Source organism: Agelaius tricolor, unplaced genomic scaffold, assembly GCF_023055355.1.
Source record: "Agelaius tricolor isolate 1412-34295 unplaced genomic scaffold, bAgeTri1.0.p SCAF_66, whole genome shotgun sequence".
In the NCBI taxonomy this organism is placed as follows: Eukaryota; Metazoa; Chordata; class Aves; order Passeriformes; family Icteridae; genus Agelaius; species Agelaius tricolor.
Genome location: NW_027269326.1, coordinates 1025771 through 1041366, shown reverse-complemented (window position 1 = coordinate 1041366; position 15596 = coordinate 1025771). Strand labels below are relative to the sequence as shown.

The following is a 15596-nucleotide window of genomic DNA, read 5'->3' as shown; positions in this document are numbered from 1 at the left end:
CCCCATCCTGGTCACACAGCATCTCCACATTTTAGGATCCTGGGCACACCCCAGGGCTGCAGGCACGAGTCACCCCCTCACCCCAGACACCCTAGGATCCCTGGCTGTGTGTTCCCCTGCATCCCAGGATCCCTGACCACACCTCACCCCAGATCCTGGGATCACCCCCACACCTCACCCCAGATCCTGGGATCACCCCCACACCTCACCCCAGATCCTGGGATCACCCCCACACCCCCGGATTCTCAGCCCTCCACCACCTCTGCATCCCAAATATCACAATTAAATCCCGGACTCCTGACCAGCTCCCCTCATCCAGCGACCCCCGTGTCCCCACGTGTTCCCCCGACCCCGGGACCCCCGGGCAGGCAGCTCAGCACCGCGGGCCCCCTTGCCCAGCTGCCCCCCACCCCCAGCACACATTAGCGGCTCCCGAGGCGCCGTTAATTGCTCTGCTCGTTACAGGAACAGCTCTAATCACTCACAACGATTTTCACATCCCAGGGAGACCCGGCTGCCCGCCCCCCTCGCCGTTCCTCTCCCGGGGTCTCCATTAGGATCGAGCCCACCCGCAGCTGGGGCTCCCCCAAAACGGCGTTTCCCGGAGCAGGGCTGGGAATGGGGAACGTGGGGGCTGCGGTGCCCTGGAACGGGAGAGGATATTGGAGATGGGACGAGCTGGGGACATCCGGAGCTGGGGATCTGCCGGGGAAGTGACCCCTCCCTCCAATGCTTTTTAAGGCGTCCCCAGGGCAGGGAGGGGAAATATTGCTCGGGGACATTCCAGGGGCACTTCAGTGCTGAGATGCCTTTGCAGCCCCCCCGGGACCCCCAGAGGCGGAGAGGAGCGAGACCCCCGAGTGCCCTTTGGTGTGGCTGGGGCTGTGCAGAGCCCATCGCTCCCAGTGCCGGCATCCAGCTGCATCCTCAGCTCTCCCAAAGCCACCCCTGATCCTCTTAGAGCGGACCTGGGGTCCCCTTAGGAGCTTTTGGGGACCCTCTAAAGGGCAAACCCAACCCTGCCATGCTCGGAGCTGGTGGCACCAGGGCACGGGAGGGTGGCACAGGCAGGGCAGGATGTGAGTGGCGATGCAGAACGCAGCAGAATCGGGCAGGAGGGGACCCCAAACACATCTCTGAGCCTCTTAGGGTCCCCTTAGGAGCTTTTGGGGACCCTCTAAAGGGCAAACCCAACCCTGCCATGCTCAGAGCTGGTGGCACCAGGGCACGGGAGGGTGGCACAGGCAGGGCAGGATGTGAGTGGCGATGCAGAACGGAGCAGAATCGGGCCCAGGGAGCCCCAGCCCCGCCGAAAGCGGGTGAGCAGGGCCAGGCCCCGGTGCCGCTGGGGCGGCAGCCTCGCCGGGGAGCGGAGCCGTTAATTACCTCATTGCCAGAGTCCATTACCGCTCCCCCCGGAGCACTGAAATGGAGAAACTTGGCGAGGAGGGAGGGGCTGGGGGGGATAAAATCGATCGCGGGGTGAACCTTAACTCTTCCCTGCCCGCTCGGAGGGGGAAACTGAGGCACGGCCACGCCATGAAGGAATCTGAGGCACAGAGGCAGGGAAGCCCACCCTGTTTGGAGAGGGGGTGTCACCACCACGCATGGTCCTTTTGGGGCATTGGGCTGCGGCAATCTCCAGCACGGGGCTGGAAAAGCTCAAGGTTGTAATCTAGTTCCTTCCTCAAATTAGATAAGAGGGAAAAAAAGGCCATAAATCAGCGTGGGCAGCGATTAAAGACCCCAAGGAAGCAGCTGGGGGGCTCTGCCAGCCGGGCTGGGCTCCAGCAGAGCCAGACCTGCCCATGCCAGGTCCCCATTTCCCGGGGCAGGACCCTCAGCAAAGGTCCAGGAGAGCCAGAGGGGCCTGACCTGGGATGAATGAATTACAGGCTGGAAGCTCCCCTCTCCTCCAGTTGTCATTGTGCCACAGCAGCCACAGGGCACAGCCAGGTGCCACAGCAGCCCCAAACCCCAGCACAGCCCCCCCTGACCGCTCCCACCTCGTGCCGTGCCTCAGTTTCCCCCGCGACCTCGCTTCCCTCCTGCTTATCTTGGGTCACAGGGGGTAACAAAGGAGCTGCCAGGGCTCTGCCTGTGCTGCCTAATTATCCAGATGAAATCAATTCAGCTCCATTATGGTCAAATCCAGGTCTCAACCATTACCAAGGCGGCTGGAGAGCCTGAGGAAGGATGATGGAGTGGATGCTACAGGGCATGTGATAACCCCTGGTTCCGAGGAGAGGACACACAGAAGGGGGGATGTCACTCTTTTGGGGGGGATGGGTGTTGGCTTTGTGCTGCAAAGTCCCATCCTCCACCTGGAGAGCCCTTGGCGAGGAGACTCCCCGGGCCAGGGTGTGGCACAGGAATCCCTGGAGCAATGCCCGAGCCCAAACCGCCCCTGGGTGGGCTGGGGATGGGGGCACCATCCCTGCCCCGGGCCTTGGGTACAGCACACAGCATCCCGGGCACGAGTGAGCCTTGATCCACACCCTGGGAGGATCCCTGGCACAGCACCTCCCCTCCAGCTCCTCTCCCCCAGCCAGGGCAGCTTCCCTGATGTGAAAAGCCCCTTTTTTCACCCCCAAATGCCCCCATCCCTCCTGCCCAGCTGACAGCCTGGAGCACGCAGGGGGAGTGCAGGGGAGACACAGTTTATTAGTGACTGGTTTTGCTGCAGAGAAGGTGGGCACAGGGCAATCCCAACTCCCCTGGGAGAGCTGAGCCCCCCCAGCTCCTCCCCGTGCTGGGCTCTCCCAGTTCTGCCCCCCCTGAGCCAACCCACATCAGCCAAGAGCCTCCATCCTGGCACTGTGGGAGTGCCAAGGAGCCAAACCAGGGGTGCCACAGCCCTGGGGGAGTCCCCCAGCCCCCTCCCCTGCCCAGGAATGGGCTGGCATTTTGCACTATAAATAAGATTTCAGGCTTCTCCCTCCTCGGGGCATCAGTCCAGGGCTGTGAGGGGCAAAGCCGTGCCCCGGGCAGCGGGGCAGGCAGGGGAACAGCAGGGAGCAGAGGGTGCCTGGGGGTCCCCACTCAGCCCAGGATGTCCAGATAGACAGGGGGTGTCTTGACGAGGGCCTGGAGGCGGCTGTGGATCTCCTTGATGGGCTGGCGCTGCTGGGGCTCCCTGTGCCAGCAGCTCTGCATGATGGCGTAGACCTCGGAGGGGCACGTGCGGGGCCGCTCCAGCTCCCGGCCCTGCGTGATGCACTCGATGGCCTGCAGGAACAGGGGGGACATGGGAGCCCCTGCCCTGGGTACCCCCAGGGGCTGTCACCGTCCTCCTTGCCCTCCTCTGGGTACCCCAGGGAGCTGTTACCATCCTCCTTGCCTGCTTTGGGGCTGTCACCATCCTCCTTGCCTGCTTTGGGGCTGTCACCGTCCTCCTTGCCTGCTTTGGGTACCCCTGGGGGGTGTCACCATCCTCCTTGCCCTGCTTTGGGGCTGTCACCGTCCTCCTTGCCCCACTCTGGGGGTGTCACCATCCTCCTTGCCCTGTTCTGGGTACCCCAGGGGCTGTCACCATCCTCCTTGCCTGCTTTGGGTACCCCAGGGGCTGTCACCATCCTCCTTGCCCTGCTCTGGGTACCCCAGGGGCTGTCACCATCCTCTCTGCCCACCTCTGGGGCTGTTACCATCTCCTTGCCCCACTCTGGTACCCCCAGGGCCTGTTACCATCCTCTTTGCCTGCTTTGGGGCTGTTACCATCCTCTTTGCCCCACTCTGGGTAGTGCCAGGGGCTGTTACCATCCTCCTTCCCCTGCTCTGGGGCTGTCACCATCTTCCTTGCCCCACTCTGGGTACCCCCAGGATCTGTCACCATCCTCTCTGCCCCACTCTGGATGCTGTCACCATCCTCTCTGCCCCACTCTGGATGCTGTCACCATCCTCCTGCCCTGCTCTGGGGCTGTCACCATCCTCCCTGCCCCGCTCTGGGGCTGTCACCATCTCCTTGCCCCACTCTGGTACTCCCAGGGCCTGTTACCATCCTCCCTGCCCCGCTCTGGAGGTGCTACCATCCTCCTTGCCCTGTTCTGAGTACGCCTGGGGGCTGTCACCATCCTCCTTCCCCCACTCTGGGGCTGTTACCGTCCCCCCTGCCCCACTCTGGTACCCCCAGGGTCTGTTACCATCCTCCTTGCCCCACTCTGGATGCTCCCAGGGGGTTTTTGTCATCCTCCTTGCCCGCCGCTCGCTCACCTCAGTGTTGGAGAGTTGGTACCAGGGCTGCTTCCCGTAGGTGAAGATCTCCCAGAGCACCACGCCGAAGCTCCAGATGTCGCTCTCGGTGGTGAATTTGCGGTACAGGATGCTCTCAGGAGGCATCCAGCGGATGGGCAGCATGGTCCTGCCCCCCACCTGCCCACAGCAGGGCTGTCAGCACGGCAGGGACCTTCCTGTTTCCCTTCCCTCACCCCTTAAGCCCCAGGTTTGATGTAAGGAGGAAATTTTTTACTCTGAGGGCGGTGATGCCCAGAGAAGCTGCGGCTGCCCCATCCCTGGAGATGCTCAAGGTCAGGATTTGGAGCGAGCCACCTGCTCTTTTGGAAAGCATCCCTGCAGGTTGAGCTGGATGGCTTCCAAGCATCCTTTCCAACCCATTCTGTGGTTAAATATGGATGTGAGGAGAAGGGGTGGGAGGCAGCAGCCACGAGGGAAATTGAATGTGGTCTCCCAGCACAACCCAGAGAGGAAGAGGGAGCAGCTCACCCGGTAATAGTCGGTGCTGTAGATGTCCCGGGACATGCCGAAATCCCCGATCTTCACCACCAGCTCGTGGCCCACCAGGCAGTTGCGGGTGGCCAGGTCGCGGTGCACGAAGTGGAGGGAGGCCAGGTACACCATGCCCGAGGCGATCTGCGTGGCGATGTGCAGCATGTGCCCCAGCGCCAGCGGGCCCCGCGCCCGCCCCGCGCCCTGCTCCAGGATCTTGGCATCGGGGCCGTGGGACCTGCGGGGCACAGGGGCTGATTGGGGCGTGGGGCGGGTGGGAGGGAGCACAACTTCCCAATTTTCCAAAGAATTCCCATTTCTCCTGGGAAGGCAGTGAGTCCCTGTGCCCTGCGCCCTGCTCCAGGATCTTGGCATCGGGGCCGTGGGACCTGCGGGGCACAGGGGCTACTTGGAGCATGGGGTGGGTGGGAGAGACGCTGTGCTGCCTTGTGGCTGCAGCTTTCATCATGGAGAGCAGCAAGCACAACTTCCCAATTTTCCAAAAGATTCCCATTTTTCCAAAGAATTCCCATTTTTCCTGGAAAGGCAGTGAGTCCCTGTGCCCTGCGCCCTGCTTTGGGATCTTGGCATTGGGGCTGTGGGATCTGTGGGGCATAGGGGCTGATTGGGGCGTGGGGCGGGTGGGAGGGAGCACAGTTTCCCGATTTTCCACAAAATTCCCATTTTTCCAAAGAATTCCCATTTTTCCTGGGAAGGCAGTGAGTCCCTGTGCCTTGAGCCCTGCTTTGGGATCTTGGCATCGGGGCTGTGGGATCTGCGGGGCACAAGGGCTGATTGGGGCGTGGGGCGGGTGGAAGGGAGCACAACTTCCCAATTTTCCAAAGAATTCCCATTTTTCCTGGAAAGGCAGAGAGTTCCCAGGCCCTGCTCCAGGATCTTGGCATCGGGGCCGTGGGACCTGCGGGGCACAGGAGCCGATTGGGGCGTGGGGTGGGTGGGAGGGAGCACAGTTTCCCGATTTTCCAAAAAATTCCCATTTTTCCTGGGAAGGCAGCGAGCCCACAGCTGCCCTGCGCCCTGCTTCGGGATCTTGGCATTGGGGCTGAGGGATCTGTGGGGCATAGGGGCTGATTGGGGCGTGGGGTGGGTGGGAGGGAGCACAACTTCCCAATTTTCCACAAAATTCCCATTTTTCCAAAGAATTCACATTTTTCCAAAGAATTCCCATTTTTCCTGGGAAGGCAGTGAGTCCCCAGGCCCTGCTCCGGGATCTTGGCATCAGGGCCGTGGGACCTGCGGGGCACAGGGGCCGATTGGGGCATGGGGTGGGTGGGAGGGAGCACAGTTTCCCGATTTTCAAAAAAAATTCCCATTTTTCCAAAGAATTCCCATTTTTCCTGGGAAGGCAGTGAGTCCCTGTGCCTTGAGCCCTGCTCCGGGATCTTGGCATCGGGGCCATGGGACCTGCGGGGCACAGGGGCTGATTGGGGCGTGGGGTGGGTGGGAGGGAGCACAACTTCCCAATTTTCCAAAAAATTCCCATTTTTCCTGGGAAGACAGAGTCCCCAGGCCCTGCTTCGGGATCTTGGCATCGGGGCTGTGGGATCTGTGGGGCACACGGGCTGATTGGGGTGTGGGGTGGGTGGGAGGGAGCACAACTTCCCAATTTTCCACAAAATTCTCATTTTTCCAAAGTATTCCCATTTTTCCTGGGAAGGCAGCGAGCCCACAGCTGCCCTGCGCCCTGCTCCAGGATCTTGGCATCGGGGTTGTGGGATCTGTGGGGCACAGGGGCTGCTTGGAGCGTGGGGTGGGTGGGAGAGAGTCTGTGCTGCCTCATCACAGAGAACAGCAGGCACAACTTCCCAATTTTCCACAAAATGCCCGTTTTTCCTGGGAAGGCAGTGAGAAGCACAGAATCACAGGGTTGGGAGAGGCCTTCAAGATCATTGAGACCAACCCAGCCCCAGCACCTCAACTAAACCCTGGCACCCAGTGCCACATCCAGGCTTGTCTTAAACACACCCAGGGATGGTGACTCCAGCACCACACAGAGAGAAGGAGAGAAAACAATTATTATCTCTATTGAGATAATAATTGTAATAATATTGTAATAATATTGTTCCTGTTTTTGCACATGTGGAATGTGTTATGGAGATTGTTTACCCGAAGTGATATTGGACACGGGTGAAAGTTGTTTTGAGTGATTAGCAGTCACTCAAAGCTGTGTCTGACTGTGTGGAGACAGTCATGGGTTTTTCTTTAGTGCAGTAAAGAAATATATAAAAATAAATAAATAAAAAAATATATAAATATATAAAAATATATATGGAAAAAATATATAGAAATATATAAAATATATAGAAAAAATATACAGAAAAATATAGAAAAAATATATAGAAATATATAGAAAAATATATAGAAATATATAGAAAAAATATATAGAAAAATATATAGAAATATATAGAAAAAATATATAGAAAAATATATAGAAATATATAGAAAAATATATTGAAATATATAAATATATAGAAATATATATTTTTCTTTTTAGTATGTAATTTAGTATAGATTAGTGTAATATAGCTTAATAAAACGATTGTTCAGCACTCTGAATCACAGAGTCAGAGCTCATTATTCACCACGTGGGTGATGCCCTGATTTGATACTCTCTGGATGGGGGAAAGGGGTAAAAATAAAGGGTTGGCACATGGAGAAAGGTGTTCATGTGTGTCCAGGGATGGGCAAGCACCGGTGTTCACACACACCAGAGAAGAGTGTGCACATGTGTGTGTGTGTCTGTGTGTGCACACGTGGGGGAGACACCCATGCCTTGGCTGCAATAAATAATGCAGGGGAGGGTGGCTGGGGAAGGGTGTGGGGTGCAGAGTCCGGCAGGGTCAGAGCACACAAACACGCACACACACACACACACACACGCGCAAACATGCGTGTGCATCCTCCCCTGGCATGCGGGCACGCAAGGGAGAGGCGTGGAAAGTGAGCCCACGTGTGCCAGGGAAGGGAGCACACACACACAAACACACACACACACACACACACACACACACACACACACACACACGTGTGCATGGAAGGGAACTGTGCTCACATGGTGTGTGTGCACAGGGGAGTTACACACTCATGGGGGAGAAGTGTGCGTGGGTGGGCACACCTGTGTGTGCACACGGGATGAGGGACACACACCTTTGCACACACAGGGAGGGCAAACACACCTGTGCACACTCAGGGAGAGCACTCACACCTGTGCACACTCATGGGCAGGGCACACACACACTTGTGCACACACATAGGAGGACACACACGCATGTGCACACACTGGAAGGGCACACACACCTGTACACACACACAGGGAGGGCACTCACACCTGTGCATGCACACAGGGAGGGCACTCACACCTGTGCATACACAGGGGAGGGCACACACGTGTGTGCACATGCACAGGGAGGGTACACACACATAGGCACACACACAAGGAGGGCACACACACAGAGGGGAGGGCACACACACCTGTGCACACACAGAAGGAGGGCACATACGTGTGCACACACAGGGGAGGGTGCACACACACGAGGAGAGCACACACACCTGTGCACACACACGGGCAGGGCACACACACCTGTGCATGCACACGGGCAGGGCACACACACCTGTGCATGCACACGGGCAGGGCACTCACACCTGTGCACGCACATAGGAGAGCACATACGTGTGCACACACAGGGGAGGGCATGCATGTGTGTGCACACACACAGGGAGGGCACACACACAAGGAGGGCACTCAGACCTGTGCACACACAGAAGGAGGGCACATACGTGTGCACACACAGGGGAGGGTGCACACACACGAGGAGAGCACACACACCTGTGCACACACACGGGCCCTGCAGAAGGCAGCGCGACAGGGTGGAAGGCAGCAGGTTGGCGTGCAAGGCAGCGTGCCAGGGCACACGGCAGCGTGCCAGGGCACACGGCCGCGTGTCAGGGCACACGGCCGCGTGTCAGGGCACACGGGGAGGGTGTGAAAGCAGCAGCGTGTGTGCACTGGGGCGTGCGAGCCCGGCCCGGGGCCAGCGCGGCTCCGCCCGCCCGCAGCCCTCGGTGCCTTTGATGCGGAGCGCGGCTGACAGCCCGGCCCGGGCGGCCGTGGCCGGGGGCTGGGGGAGCTCTGCTCGGCAGAACCATTAATGCCAACTCCCATAACAATAATCATAAAAGCCACGTCTCAGAGCTCCTCGCGCGGCCACTAAAGCGATGCCTCTGGCAGCCCCCCCCGTCTAGCAGCAATACCTGGGGGGGCAATCGAAAAGTCTCTGCTTATTCCAGCTGATGGCCAATCTCTCTCTATTTAAGCCTCTCAGACAGCTAATCTAATCAATATTGCAAGGAGGGCTGCATTAGCAGGGAGCAGGCTGGCTGCTCTGATGGAGAGGCAGATGGGGGGCTCCTGTCCCCCCCCTGTCCCACCTGAGGAAGCGGTTGAGGTCGCCGTGTTTCATGTACTCGAAGACCATGATGAGGGGCTCGCCCTCCGTGCACACGCCGTAGAACTTGACGATGTGCTCGTGCTGCAGCACCGTCAGCAGCTCGGCCTCGCGCTGGAAATCCAAGCGGGCGCTTTCCGTCGCCTCCTTCAGCGCCTGCAGGGACACGGCATCAGTGACACCCCCCAGGGACCCCCTCATCACCCCCACATCCTGCCCCCCTCCTCACCTTCACGGCCACCAGCATCTTCTCCTGCTCCGGGAGGAGGTTGTAGCACTCGGCCAAGAAAACCTTCCCGAAGGCGCCCTCGCCCAGCTCCCACTTGAGCACGATGTCCCTCCTCTGTACATGGTGCACGCCTGGGGGGACCCCCACCCGTCAGTGCCCCCCGGCCCGGGTGTGAGCATTGAGGGGTGCTCAGGGACCACAGTCCCCAGCCCAAGCCTTACAGGCGTTGCAGAAATACTGGGGGTTCTCGATGAAGTTGCTCTTCAGCCCCTCCAGCTTGCTCTCGGCCGAGGAAAGGGGGCTGCTGCCCAGGTTCATGAAGTGCAGGGACATGGCCAGGTCATCCTCTTGGGCCAGCACGGCTGAGCCTTGTGGGGACAAGGACAAGGCCATCAGGGGGTCCCCCAGCTCTCCTCCCTCCAGCCTGTGCAGCCAGTGCCAGGCTCTGCCGAGCATCCCCCTGCTCGTCCGGCCCCCGGGGGCCAGGCAGCCCGATCAAAACCATTTAGAGGCTGAATCCATTCCAGGAGTGAATTAGCAGCTGCTGCCCGCGCTCCCGGGGGAGCCAGCACCTCTCCACGGGTGTCCCCCCACCCACAGCCCCCTCTTCCCACACCTGTGACCCAAGCCAGGTGCCACAGGGACGTGGGGACCGGGCTGTCCCCGTGTCACAGCCCCAGTATTGAGTCGCCAGGCTGGGGGCACTCACGGTTAATGCCAAACTTGGAGCGGCGCCCGCACTTGTTGAGCAGGATGAGCATGACAGAGAGGGAGAGGCAGGCGAACACAGCCAGAGCCACGGCCACCGAGACCTGCTGGAGCAAGGACAGAGATCCCACCAGCTCCCACCAGGTCCCTTTTCTCAGCCCATGGGATGGGAAAAAACTGTGAGATGGTGACAATCCCCAGGAGGGGCCACAGGGGAAACTGAGGCACTGAGAGTCTGTCCTTCATCCCCATTGTATAACCCACATCCCCTGAGTGCTGGTTTGGCCACCAAGACCTGCTGGCAGCAAGGACAGAGATCAGGACCAGGTCCCACCAGGTCCCACCACATCCCTTTTCTCAGCCCATGGGATGGGAACAAACTGTGAGATGGTGACAATCCCCAGGAGGGGCCACAGGGGAAACTGAGGCACTGAGAGTCTGTCCTTCATCCCCATTGTATATCCCACATCCCCTGAGTGTGGTTTGGCTGTTCCCAGGGGATTTGTGCCACCCTCTTGCAGGTGTCCTGGTCCCCCCATCCCACACTGCAGAGCATCTCCTCACCCCAAACGTGTGCTCATCTGTGGTCTCCACAGGCCCCTCCAATGAGCTGTTCCTGGTGCCTGGAGCAGGGAGAAGGTGCAGGGTGAGTGTGGGGTCTCAATCCCCCCAAAATGGCCCTGGAAGGATCTGGGCACTCCCAGGATGGGTGGAATGCCCAGTTTAAGGGAGCTGGGGCAGCAATCCTGGCCACTCACCCAGTGGGGACAGAGACACTGGAGCAGCCCAAAGGGAGAGAAAGGAGAAACACTCGTTATTCCTCAGGTGGGAGCAGCCCACCCTTCCCCCTCTCATCCTTGGGGGAAACTGAGGCACACCAGGGCTGGTGTAGACAACAGGCAGAGCCCAGTACAGCCCATCCTGCACAGCAGGTGTGACACAGCTCCTCGGTGAGATGGGGGACACCCCAGGCAGCCCCCGTCAGCCGGCACCTACCGGGGATGGGCTCCTCGGGGCTGAAGCTGAAGGGGTTGTCCATGAAGCGCACCTGGACGCTGCGGGAGGCCCAGCCCAGGGCGTTCTCCACCACCAGGGTGTAGTTGCCGTTGTTGACGTGGGTGGGACGGTTGAGCTGGAGGCAGCCGTGGAGGACGGTGGAGTTGTGCTCGTACTCCATGATGAGGGTGTGGATGTAGAGCCCCTCCTTCAGGGCCGTGCTGTTGAACAGCCAGTGGATGTCGGGCACGGGGTTGCCATCCACGGAGAAGGGGATGCACCAGGAATGCCGGGGGATGGCTGTGTCCAGCAGCAGGATCACGGGGGGAACTGGGACAGACAGGGCTGGGTGGGTTCCTGAGCCAGACCCCCCCAGCCAGCCCCCAGCCCCCAGCCCAGCCCCTTCTGGATTCCTCACAGGTGACGTTCAGCACCACGCTGGCCTCTGCCAGCCCCGCCACGTTCTCTGCCCGGCACATCAGCTCCTTGTGGTTGAGCTGGGAGGAGACATTGCTGATCTCCAGGACGATCTCCCAGTCTGAGAGCTGCAGGGAACACCAGGGGTGAGCAGATGCCGCCTCCCAAGCCCGGCCAGCTCCTGCATCCCCCCGTGCCCACCCCACCAGGGAGAGGATGCTGGGGGGGTCAGCGCTGCTGGGAGGCTGAGCTTGCCTTGGTGACAGCGAGCAGCTCGGGTCCCACCTCGGGGACCACCTCGGGGACCACCCACTCGGCGGTGGCCGCTGGGCTGGCGCTGATGTGACAGGTGAGGTTGACGCTGTCCCCTTGGCTCAGCACCACCTCGGGGGGCTCGATGTGGACACTCGGGGGGTCTGCAGGGGCAGGAGGGGTAAGCCAGGTGTGTCCCTGTGTCCCTGCCATGCCCAGGCTCAGGACAGGGGACACAGCCATGGCCGGGCACGTACCACAGGCGTGGAGAGCCTGGCTGCCCAGGGCCACGGGCACGCTGCCCTCCCAGCAGAGCAGGGACTGGTTCCCCAGCTCGGCCCGGCTGCTGTTGTGCCACAGCTGCAGCCAGCGGAGCCCACAGGAGCAGTTGAAGGGATTTCCTACCAAGATGCTGAGCAGGGAAGAGAACATGGGATCAGAAGGACTCCGGGCCCCACGTGTCTGTGTGTGTGTCCCAGCAGAGTCAGCCAAGGCTGCACCTGGGCACTCCCAGCCTCTGGCTTTGTGTCACACATGCCCCATGTGCCACCCCTGTCTCTGTCCCCACACCCGTGGATGTGAGAGCCACCATCTCACTGAGCACCTCACCATCTCACTGCGTCCCCAGCTCTGCCTCTGTGTCACTTGAGGGGCACATCCCCAGTGGGAGATGCTCCACACCCACCTCCCCCCATCTCTCATCACTCACAGCTCTTGCAGGGGCAGATGCCAGAAGGTTTTCCAGGAAAGGCTTTGCAGTGCATTGGAGGAGAGATTCCTGTCGGGAGAGCCCCCATCAGCCACCCCTTCCCATCCAACACAGGGTCTGGTGGCACGGGGCAGCCCCGGGGCTGTCACACCGTGACCAAGCAAAACCAGCTCTGCCAGGCGTGCCACCACCAGCCCTCAGGGGGGATCCCCATGCGCCCCAGAACAGGTTCCCCCCCCGTTTTTGGGGGACCCCACCCTCCCTGGTGCAGCACAGAGCTCCCGGGGCCGGGGGGGCAGCAGCTGCCTGCATTCCTGCCCTGATCGATGTTTTCCCACTCAGCAGCAGAGCCCCCGTGCCCCCCCGGCCGGGCTGATGTGCCCGGGGGGCAGCGATGGGACACCATCGATCCTGCCCGGGCACGGGGACACGGGGAGCGGCCACCCTGCAGCAGGCACAGCCCCCGGGGCACGAACGGGAGCAGGGTGTGGAGGGAGGGGAGTGGGGAAGGGGACACTCACACGTGGCTCAGCCTGGGGCTGTCCAGGAAGGCATCGGCAGAGATGCGCTGCAGCCCCGACCTGGAGATGGTGCTGAAAGGAGGGAAGGGCTGAGCACCTGTGAGAATCTCCGCTCTGGGGAGCTCCCCCTCCACCAGCCCTTCCCTCCCCTCATTTCCCTATTCAGGGACCCCATCCCCGGGGTGCTCACAGGTTCTCTGCTCTGGGATTGTCCCCTGTGACCCCTGGCAGTGGATGGAGCTCTGGGGACCCTCCTGTCCACCCTCCTCATTTCCCCGTGCAGGGACCCCATCCCCGGGGTGCTCACAGGTTCTCCATTCTTGGAGCATCCCCTGCAACTCCTTACAGTGGGATTGAGCTCTGGAGACCCCCCCACTCCACCACAACCCTTCTCTCCCCTCATTTCCCCATTCAGGGACCCCACCCCACTGGTTCTCTGCTCTGGGAGTGATCCATGTGACCCCTGGCAATGGGATTGAGCTCTGGGGACCCTCCCCTTCACCCCCCTCATTTCCCCATGCAGGGACCCCATCCCCGGGGTGCTCACAGGTTCTTCATTCTGGGAGCATCTCCTGCAACTCTTTGCAGTGGGATTGAGCTCTGGGGATCTCCCCCTCCGCCACAGCCCTTCTCTCCCCTCATTTCCCCATTCACGGAGCCCACCCCGAGGTGCTCACTGGTTCTCTACTCTGGGAGCAATCCCTGTGACCCCTGGCAGTGGGATGGAGCTCTGGGGATGCTCCTGTCCACCCCCCTTGTTTCTCCATTCAGGGAGCCCACCCCGGGGTGCTCACAGGTTCCTGAGGTCCCGCAGTGTCCGGGTGTCAGCTCGGGTCAGGGTGGTGAGCGCTGGCTGGTTCTCAATGACCCTGGAAGGCAAAGGAGGGGGATCAGGGTGGGCACAGCCCACGACTCCTCCTGCCCCAAAGAGTGAGGTGAGAGCTCTCCCACCCCCCAGGCTGTGCCCACAGCCGGGGATGGGGACAAGGATGGAGCTGTGCCACCCCACCGTGCCTCAGTTTCCCCTGGGATGAGCTGGGAAGAAGGGGGGATGGCAGCAGGTGATCCCCATGGTGCTGAGCCCCTGGTCAGTGTGAACTGTGTGGGGTCAGGGCTCTGCCACCACCTGGAGCCCACACAGAATAAGTTTGCTGGGTCTCAGCCCCCCTCACCCTTTGGGTCCCCACCTTTTCTCTCACCCCAGGCTGTGCACTATGACAGGGACACTGCTGTCACTGTCCCCCCACACTTTCCTCCGAGTGGGAGATGAAGAAAAGCCCCTTTGGGAGCAGGTGCAGGGTTTTTCCCTGCCCCACCCCACTCCTGTGAACCCCAAATCACGGGGGTTGGTTAATTGGGGTTCAGATCCACACCAAGGGGGTTTTGGTCCCCGTGACCCCGGTGAGGATGGGACGAGAGCAGCTGGGCTGGCTGGGGGTCTCTCAGGGACCACCATCCCCACCACCAGCCACCCCACCCCACGAGCCAGCGAACAAAGAGCTGGCAGCGCCCGTGGTGCAGCACGCGGGGAAACTGAGGCACGGAGACACCGCAGCCAGGCCCCAGCAATGCGGCACAGGCAGGGCTCTGGGGCGGGGGGAACCCAGCAATTGGGGCACTTTGGTGTCCTGCAGCACCCCGTCCCCCCAGCACCCTCCTGTCTCTGCTCGCTCCTGCCCTGGTCTCCCCACCACACATCTTGCAGCAGGGAAAGGAGTGGGAGCAGAGCAGACGCCCCAAAGCAGCAAATTTGGGGTCACACATGCCCACCCACAGGCCCCAGGGCACAGCAACAGCCCCAAGAGGATGGGGACAAGCAGCTCCCCACAGCCCTGCCCAGCCCAGCACAGTATGGGTGCTCCCTGCTGCACCCTCATTGCTGCAGGAGGGGCTGAAGAGCTGCCCCCAGCCCCTCGCTTGCTCCCTGGGGGGACGCTGCACCCCCTCACCCCATCCCAGCTCTCCCCACAGCGATCCCAGCCCATGCAGCCATCCCCGCTCCAGCCCCCGAGCAAATCATCCCCATCACCGCCCAGTCCACCGGCTCTGCTGCCCCCAGCCACAACCACCACCATCCCCATCGCTCCCTGCCCCTCTGCCCGCTCCCCAAAATCCCTCACTCCCAGTCCCATCACCTCCAGCACTCCCAGCCCCATCACCACCACTCCCGAGCACTGTCACCGCCAACTCCATCGCTGCTTCAGCCTCATCGCTGCATCCCTCAGCCTCGTCACCCCCAGCTCCTCCGCCTGCTCCCCGAGCTCTGGCACCCCCACCCTGAGCCGTGTCACCCCCAGCCCCACGGCGCTGTCCCACCGCTCCTCGTGGCTCTGCCCGGTGTCTGAGCTCCATCCCCCGAGCCCCGGCCCCACTCACACGTCGGTGAAGCTGCCGCTTCCCAGCAGCGAGGCCAGGCTGCTCACGGTGTCGGGCTCCCGGCAGAGCAAGATCCCGGCCCCGGGGCAGCGGCAGGGCCGGGGACAGGCACCGGCAGCGCCCGGGGCTGCCGGGGACAGCGGCAGGAGCAGCGCGGCCAGGCAGAGCCAGGCGGGCAGCGGCAGCATCGCGGGGCCGGT

At 61.1% G+C, this 15596-nt stretch overlaps 1 protein-coding gene across 1 annotated transcript; it reads right to left on the bottom strand.

The window, feature by feature from the left end:
- Window positions 1-2806: 2806 nt before the first annotated feature.
- On the bottom strand, window positions 2807-15584 carry NTRK1 (neurotrophic receptor tyrosine kinase 1). Its single transcript, XM_071456795.1, has 17 exons — window positions 15397-15584; window positions 13815-13889; window positions 13021-13092; window positions 12500-12568; window positions 12048-12202; window positions 11794-11954; window positions 11540-11666; window positions 11122-11451; window positions 10884-10901; window positions 10690-10748; window positions 10127-10229; window positions 9639-9785; window positions 9418-9548; window positions 9172-9344; window positions 4720-4960; window positions 4210-4368; window positions 2807-3228 (listed from the first exon to the last, which is right to left on the bottom strand). Exons 1-17 carry the CDS (start codon window positions 15582-15584, stop codon window positions 3043-3045), a joined length of 2394 nt encoding a protein of 797 aa, XP_071312896.1. The 3' UTR covers window positions 2807-3042.
- Between the last annotated feature and the right edge of the window lie 12 nt (window positions 15585-15596).